The sequence below is a fragment of the Gymnoscopelus braueri genome (genome assembly GCF_963280865.1).
Source record: "Gymnoscopelus braueri genome assembly, chromosome: 10".
NCBI classification, from domain to species: Eukaryota; Metazoa; Chordata; class Actinopteri; order Myctophiformes; family Myctophidae; genus Gymnoscopelus; species Gymnoscopelus braueri.
In genome coordinates, this window is record NC_137611.1 from 11,460,515 (window position 1) to 11,473,488 (window position 12,974).

At 45.1% G+C, this 12,974-nt stretch overlaps 2 protein-coding genes across 4 annotated transcripts in view; both read left to right on the forward strand.

Annotated features, from left to right (window-relative positions):
* Positions 1-12,974, forward strand: part of LOC308092936 (myomegalin-like) — a 71,197-nt gene that overhangs the window by 22,443 nt on the left and 35,780 nt on the right. For all 3 annotated transcript variants that reach the window (XM_080439092.1, XM_080439093.1, XM_080439094.1), the window contains exons 7-13: positions 8,094-8,231; positions 8,616-8,735; positions 10,105-10,197; positions 10,680-10,907; positions 11,243-11,401; positions 11,663-11,764; positions 12,172-12,309. In XM_080439092.1, the coding sequence (XP_080295218.1) occupies positions 8,094-8,231; positions 8,616-8,735; positions 10,105-10,197; positions 10,680-10,907; positions 11,243-11,401; positions 11,663-11,764; positions 12,172-12,309 (978 nt within the window). The remainder of the gene's footprint in view (positions 1-8,093; positions 8,232-8,615; positions 8,736-10,104; positions 10,198-10,679; positions 10,908-11,242; positions 11,402-11,662; positions 11,765-12,171; positions 12,310-12,974) is intronic.
* LOC308092762 (uncharacterized protein) lies at positions 2,605-4,065 on the forward strand (the record flags this gene model as incomplete). The annotated part of the gene is made up of 2 exons (XM_080438864.1): positions 2,605-3,961; positions 4,060-4,065. Exons 1-2 carry the CDS (start codon positions 2,612-2,614, stop codon positions 4,063-4,065), a joined length of 1,356 nt encoding a protein of 451 aa, XP_080294990.1. The 5' UTR covers positions 2,605-2,611.

Sequence of the window (12,974 nt, forward strand, 5' to 3'; positions counted from 1 at the left end):
AACTAAACAACAGGACACTTATATTTTTGGATGGAAGTATTAGCTTAGATCATATTTCCATAAAAAAATATATAATGGTGTAGTATAGACTACATACTGTGTGTGTGTGTGTGTGTGTGTGTGTGTGTGTGTGTGTGTGTGTGTGTGTGTGTGTGTGTGTGTGTGTGTGTGTGTGTGTGTGGGCGTGTATGTACATGCGTGCATGCATGCGCGCGCGTGTGTATGTAAGTAAACTGATGGACAGAGAGACAGAGAAAGCTATATCTGTTTGCATGAGAGCACACGAGAACATCATCCATGCATGAGCTGACACTAACAATTCCTGTTTCCATGTGAAGTGTTCAGTTAGAGTTGTAAATATTGTTTGAATGAATATTCTGGTGTAAAAGTTGTTCTGTGGAATTTATTATTCCTTTTCAGAATAATAATAGAATCATTATTTGCAAATATCCTGGTCCTCGAATATTCCTTTTGGATTGTGTTCGTTCAACCATCCAATTTAACGCGTTTCAGTTCATGTACATTATTCAGAGCGTCACTAATGTAATGTTCAGTGGTGGAAAGTAACTAAGTACATTTACTCAAGTACTGTACTTATTAAGTTACATTTTGAGGTATTTTTTACATTACTGGAGTATTTCCAATTTTCTGTACTTATACTTCTACTCCACTACATCTCAAAGGCAAATATTGTACTTTTACACTACAATTATTTGAAAACTAGTTACTACTAGTTATTTTTGAAAACTTGGGGGCATTCTGCATAAAGAGTAGCTACTTTCTACAAAATTTAGATTACCGTACTTTTACTTGTAATTTCAACAATGCGGTATTGATACTTTTACTTAAGTAAAACATGAGTACTTTTTCCACCACTGCGTATGCTACTGTGTACACTACAGTAGTACACACTGTGTAGTGTAGTACACACACTACGTAGTACACACACTACACTACTACACACTGTGTAGTAAGTAGCATTTCACCTGTTCACTGATGCGTATGGAGCTTAGTACTAGTAGACCGGGCAGGGAGAAGTAGCACCGTTCCCCCGGGGGGTTCACACTTTGTTCTTCCGCGGACATGCTGACGACAGCGCAGTTTGCAGCTATTTTCTCTGCCGCAAAGTTAAAATAAAAATGATTAACAAAGAGAAAGCGACTTGATTTATTACTGAACGAGACGCATAAAGAAGAATGAACCGCGCCGTTCCAACCACCCCCCTCCCCTGTGTCTGTGAATGGTGCGGTCTGCCGTTGCAGGTCTCGTCTACAGTGTTGCCAGGTCCGGTTATTATAAGCGACTTTGGGCTTGTTTTTCTGTAAAGTCGCTTGTTGTAAATATTGGTTGTTGCGGGTTGAATATTGATTGATTGGATACTTAATTAGCAGTTGAAAATTTGAGCTTGTAGATCTGCTATTTTCAAATAGCTGACGTATACTGGGTTAAGTGCTAATGTGGCCTACAGTCGCTTCTTTTTGGCTTGTTTTCATAGACCCGGTTGCTTATTTCTCTCGCACAATCTGGCAACACTAGTCTCGTCTGTGCTGCTCAGACAGAGACAGCTCCAGCAGCACTACGATACGAATGAACGCGTCTCTCTCTCTCTCTCTCTCTCTCTCTCTCTCTCTCTCTCTCTCTCTCTCTCTGCCGTTCTGACTGGGATGAATGAAGGAATCCACAAGTTTAAAAACACAGAAGAACATGATGGAACATTCAGAGGACTTCTTCCTCGGGATGCAACGTGCTGCTGCTCGCGGTGCATGTGAGTGCGTGTGAACGGCAGCCGAGCAGCAGCGCTCACCGGCGTCAGTGACAACCTGAGAGTCTCCGGTCGGCTCCCATGACAGCCAAGTGATGCAGAGGAACGTGTGCGTGTGTGTAGGAAAACGCACGTTTTCGCCCGGTGACGAGAGAATAAGGAATTTACCGATCATGAGATACATATGAATGAATGACCTGATGAAATCTGGATGACTTGACATTGATTGCTATTTTTTTTGGAACCGTTATTTATTGTGCAAGGATATTGACGTCGCACCTTGAAGATCAGGAGTGGTGACGATGATGGCTGTCATCTCTCGTTGACATTTATGCCAATCCTCAATAATACATATTTATTATGTCCCAAATGACATTGGCGTTTGCAGCTCAGCAATCGTTTCAGACCATATAGCTATATACTACAAATATATATATATTTTTTTCTTAAAATATATATCTAGAGGTTATTTTATTTATTTAATTTTGACGTTGTCTACCTCAAGAAGAGATTATATGTCTTATTTTCAAACCAAATCTTATTTGCAGCATCTAGGCTGCCAGTATTCCCAACATTATTTATTTGAGACATGGAGTCTCTGTTATTATGGCCGGAGAGGAGAGCACATTGCTTCTATTGCCTTTCATGAATAATCAATGCTGCTTGAGCTTTACGCCTCCTTCTGATGACATAACCACGATGAGGATGATGAGGTTGTCTGTGGGGTCGCTGGACAAATCAGTGCGCTGAAGTGCGTGCAAGGCGGATACTCTGACGGTCGTTCAGCACCAGAAACGTCCCTCTCTCCTCCTCATCACCGCAGCCTCCCCACCCCCCTCTGCCTGTGGAATGCTCGACCTCAAGATGAAGGAGGCTTGTCGTATCTGCGCGCGGGAACTCTGCGGGAACCAGCGGCGGTGGATCTTCCACCCGGCCTCCAAGCTCAACCTGCAGGTGCTGCTGTCCCACGCCGTGGGCCGCGAGCTGACCCGCGACGGCAGGGGGGAGTTCGCCTGCTCCAAGTGCGCCTTCATGCTGGACCGCATGTACCGCTTCGACACGGTCATCGCGCGCGTGGAGGCCCTGTCCATCGAGCGGCTCCAGCGGCTGCTGCAGGAGAAGCACCGGCTGCGGCATTGCATCGGCGGGCTCTACCGGAAGACCAACGGCGAGGAGGAGGAAGGGGGCGCCGTGAGCGTGGCGGGGCCGGGGGGCGGTATGGTGGACATGTCCGGGCTGACCCACGCGAAGTACTGCGCCCTGCTCCAGGAGGATCTGGTCTACTCACTGTACGAGGCCTGGGCTGATGACGACCTCGACTGTCACCAGCACCACCACCACCACCACCACCACCCCCAGTGTCCCAACGTCGCTTCAGGGTCGGAGGTCGCAGCCGTGACGTCACATCGTTGCGTGGCCAGCACCCCCAGGAGGTGTCGGGGCTGCGCCTACTGGCGGGTGGCGGACTCTGACTACGAGGCGGTGTGCAAGGTGCCGAGGAAGCTGGCCCGGAGCACGTCCTGCGGCCCTTCCACACGGTATTCCGCCAGCGTTGTGGGAGGGAGCACGACCGGTGGTGGCGGCGGGAGGAGATGCGACGAGGACGACACGGAAGATGCCCCATCGTCTCTCACCCTGGTGCCCGGCTCACGGGACCCGTCCCGCCGGGCGTCGGACAGCGACCGCACGCTGGCCGGCCGCGCCAGCTCCAGCCCGTCCGTGGAGTCCCTGGAGACGGCGGGGGAATGCGCCCAGCGGCCTTCGGCCTCTATGAGGGGGACGCCGTGCTTCCTCGGCGATCCCCTGGACGATCACATATTCGACTCCCTCTCGGAGGAGCACACGGGGCCCGCCACGCTCGCTTCGTCCTCGTCCCACCTGACCCTGGCCCTCGGGTTGCTCCAGACCTGCGGCCTCCATCGACCGCTCCGGAGCCCCAAGGGCAGCAAGCTTCCGGTTCTGGTCCGTCAGGATGACAGCCCCGGAAACGGAAGCGTCCGGCTGGCGTTCCCCGATCCCGTCCTCCGGATGTCCTACGGCAGTCCAGACGGAGAGAGGAGCGTCCACATCCCCATGTCCCCGCTGGACGCCCCTCTTATCAGGCTGGACGCGGAGATGGACAGACATCTGGACCTGGCCGAGATGGCGGAGCTGTGGGAGGATTTGTATAAAGAGTACCCACCTCCCCGCCCGCACCAGGTACACAGTCAAATCCTTAGGGTTAATTTAACCATTTGTAACTCTTGAGAGGGTACACATGTAACCAAGATGGTTGCATGTGTTGTGTACCCTCTCAGAGTTAGACATGACACAGGGAAATAAGTAACAAATGGATAAATTAACACTTGGGATTGTACTGTGTGTACGACATTAGCAAGTGGTTCCTATGCTTTGTACATCTCTGCAGAGCCACAAACCGCCAGACAGGCATAAAGGGCTCTACTTCCGGTGCGCTAGATAAGAGATTACTTCCCACTTTCTTTGTTAATTAGTTGCATAATCTAGCCGTCAATCACACAAATCCTGCCTTTCCACCGAAAGCCGTTCCTCAGAGGATGTGTGCTACAGTACACCCACCTTAGACTGTGTACGTGTGTGTGGGTGGGGGTGTGCATTGCACAGCTTAATTGTCTTTGTAAGTGAGTATTACACTAGCGCTCAGGTCAGGAGTGGGTTAGCTGCCATGCACGTCATCGTGGCCTGATATCCTGAAGTCCGTGTGTGTGTGTGTGTGTGTGTGTGTGTGTGTGTGTGTGTGTGTGTGTGTGTGTGTGTGTGTGTGTGTGTGTGTGTGTGTGTGTGTGTGTGTGTGTGTGTGTGTGTGTGTGTGTGTGTGTGTGTGTGTGTGTGTGTGTGTGTGTGTGTCTGTGTGATCCATAATATATATGATTGCCAAGAGGGAATCAGATATGCATATAGAGCACAAATTGTCTATAGTTCTAAAATTACAGCATATAATTAATATGCACTATACGCTATTTAAAATTGAGGTTTATGTCAGACATCTGAATACATTTACAGTATTTCTTTACTTAAAGGGGTACTTCACTTTCGGGCCGGGGACACATTTAAAAAAAATATTAAAAATAAATGAAAAAAGTTATGGAAAATTCATGGCCCCCTCACACATTAGTAGGACACTGCGTGTCGTGAGGGGGCCATGAATTTTCCATAACTTTTTTCATTTATTTTTAATATTTTTTTTAAATGTGTCCCCCGGCGGAAAGTGAAGTATCCCTTTAAGTTAATAAGTGAACTGGAGGCATTGGGCCAGCAATCTCATACAATGACATGCATTAAAGCAGCTAGATGAGGCCTCAAGGCATGACCAGAATCAGATGACAGATTATTCTAGAGTCAAGTTTCTGTTTTCATGGGAAGCAGTTACATCCTCTCATGGATTAGTGCTTTGGCAGTATTGTTCAAAGATGTCAGCGTAAGAAGTTGTATAGACATTTGAAATCCTCCCTCCCTAAATTAATAATCATCAGATAGTTCCGTGAGTGTATAATAAACAGAGATGGCACCCATCCTATCACCACTTAATATAATGGGGTGTTTCATTTTAAAACACTTTTGTGGGGTTGGTTTTAATCTGTGTGCACCCCAGATTCAATATTTAGATATTTGATATTAATTTGACCAGACACGTCCCCCACCTATATACGCCCATTCAACTTCAAACTTCATGTTAATATATAATATATATATAACCATGTTAGACTCATTAACACATGTTCCTGGTTCTGGTGACTGATATTGTCCTTCTACTGCATGAGGTGACCATCATTTTTACCTTTTAAATGTCAAATATTAGAAAAAAATATGTAATAGAAAAAATGATGGTCCCCTTATGGTTTTGAAGGATAATATCAGTCACCATAACCAGGGCCCTGAGTTTTCAATGAGTTTAACATGGTTAACTTGGAGTTTGGAGTTGAATGGGCTTATATAAGAGTGTGGTGTGTTTGATCAAATGAATATGAAATAACTATTATTGTTGTTGTATAAAGCAAGTTAAAAAAACTGTCTGGGGTGCACACAAAAGTCTGAGTAGATGTGAAAATGTACTAAAATGGTGTTTGAATGTGAAATACCCCTTTAAGCCTTATTTTATACTTGGTCGTCGTACAAGTATTTAAGTGTTTTTAAATAGCCAAGCTTGTAGATTTGCTATTTTGTGAGCTTTTGTAAGCTTTGTAGATATGTTTCTGTAGATCTGCTATTTTGAATACCCAGAACAGGGAAATGAGGTTGAAAGCGGGAAACTTTGGAAAGGTACACAAAGGGCCAACGCTTGATGTTATTGGGGGTAACTTAAACCAATTTGCGCAAGCAAGCTCTAAATATACAGAAGACATAGGTATTTTTGGTAACACTATAACACTATATATATCTCAAATCAGAACAAGCTGGCATTTAAGTTCAACATCAGCAAAGTTTCCCTTGGGCTTGTGTGTGTGTGTGTGTGTGTGTGTGTGTGCGAGAGAGAGAGGGAGAGAGGGGTGTGATTTTGGAGCCATTTCTGTTGACTTAAAGGGATACTTCACTTTCGGGCCGGGGACACATTTAAAAAAAATATTAAAAATAAATGAAAAAAGTTATGGAAAATTCATGGCCCCCTCACACATTAGTAGGACACTCTAATGCGTGAGGGGGCCATGCATTTTCCATAACTTTTTTCATTTATTTTTAATATTTTTTTTAAATGTGTCCCCGGCCCTAAAGTGAAGTATCCCTTTAAGTAGGTTAGATGTGGTGAGATGTGAAGATGCACAGTGACTCTGGCCTATTTTCACGAAGAGCCCCGGAGGCAAAGAGACCCACGCAATGTCAGACCACCTCACTGTCTTCAGTGGTTTGGCTATGGCTAGTAGTACAGTATTACTCTTTTGCTACATTATTATTCTGATGTTTATATGTAATGCCTGTACAGTACATGAAGTGGAGGGAATATTGTGACACAAAATATAACAACAAAACAGTTGTATTGATTTAAGAAGGATTCCATTGCTTTTGGTAAAGAAAATAGTCCGTTATGCCAATGAGGTTTGTCCAGCACAACGGCTCGCAATCGGCTCGCAAATAGTAGGATGGGTTGATCAATATGAATCACAATGCTGTTAATCTCTCAAGACAGATTCTGCTAACACAGCAGAATCTGTCAGCGGCGCAGCGCTACTGCCTTAAATAATATTATGTATGTTATTATTTCCTCTTTAAACAAAAACAGGAGGTTGTGCCACCAGATGCAAAAACAAAAGTCTTAATTCCCCCCCCCCCCCCCCCCCCCCAATGGGTTCCCAGATTACTCTTACTGCTTTTCAAAAACATTATTTAGTATACAGTATGCTTCCTAAGCTGTAAAATACCATGTTGGATATGGCAAAAACCAGGCACTGTGAATTGATATGATTCAGGTGCGCAGTGTACGTCCATACATTTTTATTTTCTTCATGGCAGCGGCCTGCTTACAAGAAATAACAGACTGCTGAATCCTGTGATTGACTAGTTGAGCGTTCAACCAAAAAGAAAGAAAACAAGACGCTATATTTGGATTTAGTACCCAGCTCTTCCCATTTTAATTGGGATCTGCAGTATTTGGTACCTTGCTGTGTGTGTGGTCCATGCTGTACCTCCTACTACTGTATTTGCCGTTGCCCAGAGGAAGTTGTGAAAGATGAACTAGAATTGGGTGTACTGAAGTGCAGAAGCACTTATGCACTGGTTATGTAAAAGATAGTAATGGTATGGAGCACTTTGAACACACACACACACACACACACACACACACACACACACACACACACACACACACACACACACACACACACACACACACACACACACACGCGCACACTGCTCTTCAGAGACTTGTGGTCCGAGTGCAGCTTTTAGCAAAGTGCACGACTGCACGCATGAAAGAGCGTTGAATCTGAATTTCTAAATGTTGTAAACATTACACAATCCCCAGTGGTGGACGTTATGCTTTGGTTTTGTAATTTCTGAGACTGGTTCTTTTGTCAACGGACAAAAGACAGAAGTTGGATATAAAAACCAAAACTGTCAAGCAGTAATTTCTCTTCATCTATTCTCAGTTGAAAATGAGGCATTTCTGTTTGGTTACAGTAGGCAGTCTCGATAATAGAATAGAATATAATAGAATACTTTGTTGGCAACAGTTAAAAGCATCAGTATCACCAATTAAAAGCGCCAAAATGGATTAATCACTAACAAACCAAAGCTTGTTTCCATTGTGATCTCATTAGGCCAAAGTGTGAACTAAACTTCTCTGTGTGTGTGTGTGTGTGTGTGTGTGTATTTGTTCCAGAGTCTTGTGGAGGAGCAGCAGAGCCAGCTGAACCAGTATGAATGTGCAGCGGGGCAGTGTGTCAGCGAGCTGCAGAAGGCTCAGCTTCAGGTCCAATCTCTGCAGGCCAAGATCCATGAGGGCGAGGCCAACAACACGGTATGTTGACTTAAAGCCTCACTTATACCCTGTGGTACATTGGTGTTGCTTGCCAAAAAGAACTCATCCCTCAAACTTAACAACACACCGCATCAGAAGAGGGGGAGAACGAACTCTGTCGTTGCACTAGCAATGCCTGTTCAGTGTGGTGGGGAACTGAGAGGAACGGCATGTTCCTCAGCTTGTGTTACATCCTCCTGGTGAAACTGCTCACTGTCAGGTGAACAGAAGCAGACTGGTGACGTCACGTGTGTCTGAGGTGGCACCTGTCACCAATACCAGTAGGGGTCTGCAGGGACAAGGGGGAATTGGCATAACGACTACATTTGGAGAAAATGTGAAAGACTGTGTACTGATGACTGTGTGTCTGTCTCCGGCGTGCAGAAGCTGCAGGAGAAGTTGACTGAGATGGAATGTGAGCTGCGTTCCATCCGCCAGGCTGCTCAGAACCAGGAGAGAAACATCCAGGATCTCACCGACTCCGTCGGCACCAAAGACAATGAGGTGTGTGTGTGTCTTGTGTGTAGAAGTGGTATGTGCAACTGCTTTGATAACATGGTGCCTGGTGGCTAACGATGCATACAGTATGTCCTTGCAACGCATTATGCTGTATCTTCTAGGCACGTGTGTATGTGTATGTGTAAAAGCAGAGTTGTCAACTAAGTGTTTGCGGGAGTATGTTTGTGTTTGTTGACTTCACTTTATTAAGGAGCTATTAGACTCTTCTATATTCTCTAAACGCTTTGCTCAACTAGAGACTTCGGAGGACAGCTTTTTAGAACAGCTCTCCCAGCTTTAAAACTGGGTGGAAACAATTAGAGAGCTTAAAAGAAGAATGTGTTGCAGAACCAATTCAAGTCTTCAGGACGGGCCTTCATATTGTGGCGGTTGCATGATTGGTTTCACAATGCAGCGGGCGCAGGTTTGTTAGCAGCCGTTAGCAACTACCTTGCATTTAGAAGTCCCCCGGTGATCGATAGGTAGAGATCTCTGATCGTCTGGCATCGTGAGACTAAGGGGACATTTTCACCCCAAAACACTTAATGAAATGCATCCCAAATAAAATCACTTGAACCCGATATACTTTATTAATCCCTGAAGGGTAATTGAGGCATTACAGCCGCATAATGTGATAAAATAAAGAATCTACAAGACAAACAGAAACACATCAGACACAGATGGACATAATCACACAAGACCAGGGCCGACACGGAACCATATGCATTGAGGGAGAGAGTTATTATGCATTATGCAGTCTGATGGCAGTTGGCACAAAAGAGAGTATGTAGCGCTCCTTATGCATATTCGGGAAAGTGAGCCTCTGGCGGAAGGTGCTCGCCCTATCCTGCAGCTCGCCATAGAGTGGGTGGGAGTTGGGGTTAACCAGGATGGAGTTTAGTTTGTCACTAATCCGCCTCTCTGCGACTGTGAAATGTTACCTACAGTATATGTAAGATTGCACAAAGTGTGGTGCTGTGTTCACACTGGCAGCTACAAAGCTACAGTCTACCATTAATTTTCAATGGAAGCCAGCGACTTGAAGATACAAAGATGCATCCGACACAAAGATACAAAATAAAGTAGCTTCAACTTCACACCATCAGACAGCTACAAAGATACAAAATTTACAACAATTTCCAGAAAAGATACAACAATTTCCTGGGTAAAACAAATTATTTCCATTAGCCAGTTGCCTGTTCTTTTTATCCCAAGCTTTATATTCTCGTTGTACGCTTTATGACATCAACGAGCGTGCTGTTGCACAACACTTCAACCGTGACTCGGCGACAGACCTGCTGCGTCGCTTTGTAGTTTATATTTAGTAATATTTTGTTAACGCAGCATGAACACTCAGGTCTTGTTCTGCCTTCAGGCCCAGGAGCTGTATCAGCTGATCGAGGGGCAGAACGCCACGCTGTGCAAGCTGAGAGAGATGGCCCACCGCAATCAACTTACACAATCCAAGGCAAGGACCCCCCCCCCCCCCCCGTACTGCTCTAATCAATTTATTTTCTCTTTGGCTTTACACAAAATAATCTACAACCTTCACCACGTAAATCAGTGGTTCCTAAACTTTTTAGCTCAAGACCCAAAAGAGGAATCAGATGTTTGGGACCCAAACTATTGAAAATGGCAGATCTACAAGCTCACAAAGCGTTACTTTGAGCCGCGTTGCAAGCTTGCAGATCTGCTATTTTCAAACATATTTTTTTCTAATTTAGGGAATTTCTTTGATTATTGTTATTTTATTCATGAAATTATTTTTTTCTTAAATCACAAAAATCTTTTAAAATAATAATAATTAATGACAAAATGTAGGAGACAAAAAATAAAGGGATATTCACCCGTGACCCATGAAGATGGATCCGCGACCCACAAATGGGTCCCGACCCACTGTTTGGGAAACAGTGACGTAAATGCTTGCCATGCCTTCATTTCCACCTCCAGGCTGCTCCAGAGAGCGGCAGCGAGGCTGAGGTGCTGGCCCGCCTGCAGGGTGAGCTGGTGGGGGTGCAGAGCTCTCTGTTCTCCCTGGGTCTGGAGCTGGAGGCCAGCCAGAGGAGTCTGAGACAGAGCCAGAGGCAAGGAGACGACCTGGCCACCTTCAAGGACAGGCTCCACTCTGACCTGCAGGAGGCACTGCAGCACCGAGAGGTCACCGACAAACACAACCAGGTTTGTTCTGTCTGTGTGTGTGTGTGTGTGTGTGTGTGTGTGTGTGTGCGTGTGTGTGTCAAGGTTATTATAGTTAAGTAAAACTAAGACAAAATCTAAGACAAAAGTGTAAAATCATCTTTGTTTAAAATTTTCCATGCATTCTTTCATCCTACCTTTAGCAGCTTCTATGATCAAGGCTTTCGAATTCCAACAAAAAACGCAATAAAAAACAAAACAAATAAATATTTATTTGGTGTGTGTGCGCGTGTGCGTGTTATTTCCCTTCCTATAAATTGCACCAAAAGTCATAATACAAAAGTGAAGTGACATTTAGTTTCTTGTTGGTGCTGCAGGACCTGCGCAGCGCCCTCCAGAGGGTTCGCTCTGAACTGCAGACTAAAGAGGCAGCTCTGAAGGAGAGCGAAGCCCAGAGACATGCGGAGGGACAGGAGAGAGAGAGGAGCGACACACAGCTCAAACGATCTCTGCAGGACAAGGAACAACAGCTGCAGGTGAGGCACACACACACACACACGTGTACTGTCTAACTCTGAGACTATACAAATGTAACCAAATTGATTTGGTTACATTCATACACTCGCAGAGTTACATAATGTATAAATGAACACTTGATTTTACTGTGTGCTACTTGTGAACTGACACGCACGCACACACGCACACGCACACGCACACGCACACGCACACGCACACACACACGCACACGCGCACACACACGCTGAGGTCCCATCTGTTGTGCTGGTGTTTCTCTGCAGGAGTACTCAGAGATGTTGGAGTCTGCAGAGAGTTGTAAACCCAGAGATGCTCTGCTGGAGAAGCTAAGAGAGCGCATTAAAAACCGAGACAAAGCGCTGGAGGTGAGACACTTTCAACCACTGTTAAGCCCTACGTACTAGTGAAAATAGCAGACTCGACACCTTGTGAGCTTGTCTATTGGCTATTTTAAGTTTTTTGAAAAATGGGGGGAAAATGGGAAAAGTTTGAGTGTTGGGTGGGAGGAGTAGGACGGAGTCTCTACGTCCTCCCGGTGGGGGCTCCTCACTGGCAGGTGATCCAGTAGCATACGAAAGCAGTGACAATGCACAGAAAAGTGTGTGTGGAGGAATCAATTTACATAATGACTAAATTGTGGAGAAAACTTTGACTTTTTTGAACTCATGCCCAAAATAAAGCCGAAAGGTTAACGTTCATTATGATTGCATACGGTATAATCAGAGGATGTGTCAGAGCAGCAGTGGTGATGTGTCTCCTCCTCGCTCCACAGCGCTCCATCGATGAGAAGTTCCGCAGTCTGGAGGACAAGGAGGCCGAGGTGAGGAGGCTCCAGCTGGCCCTCAGGGAGAAGGAGAGAGACCTGGACAGACTGCGCTCCATCCTGTCCAACAACGAGGAGACCATCTCGGTGAGAGTGATACAGTACTTTAACTCAGGAACACAAACCTGAATACAGCTTGCATCTTTGACGTCCTGGTGGTCAACCAGGTCTGACCCTAACCTCGTCCAAGCGGTCAACCACTCAAGCCCTATATATATATATATATACCGTATTTTCCGCACTATAAGGCGCACCGTCAGTGCGCCTTATAGTGCGGATGCGCCTTATAATCCGATGCGCCTTATATATGTATCAATATTGGTTCCCTTGGTTTCCGCACTATAAGCCGCACCGTCAGTGCGCCTTATAGTGCGGATGCGCCTTATAATGCGGTGCGCCCTATATATGAAAATAATACATTTATTGAAGGTGCGCCTTATACTCAGATGCGCCTTATAGTGCGGAAAATACGGTATATATATATATATATATGCGACAAATATATATATTTTTATTTCCAAAAATAATTTAAATGTTTTGATTAATTTGTTGAAAACTGCCCAAAAATTTTAAACATTTAGTTAATGTGGTTAAGGCTCTGACCACATAGCCACAATGTCATGGGTTTGAACACAGTAGCCTACCTGACTTTCAAAAGACACATATCTGACACTATTCATCAGGCGGCTTAACTCATTCCCTGCCTAGAACGTAAAACGTAATTATTTCCAATTACCAATTCTGCCAAGAAC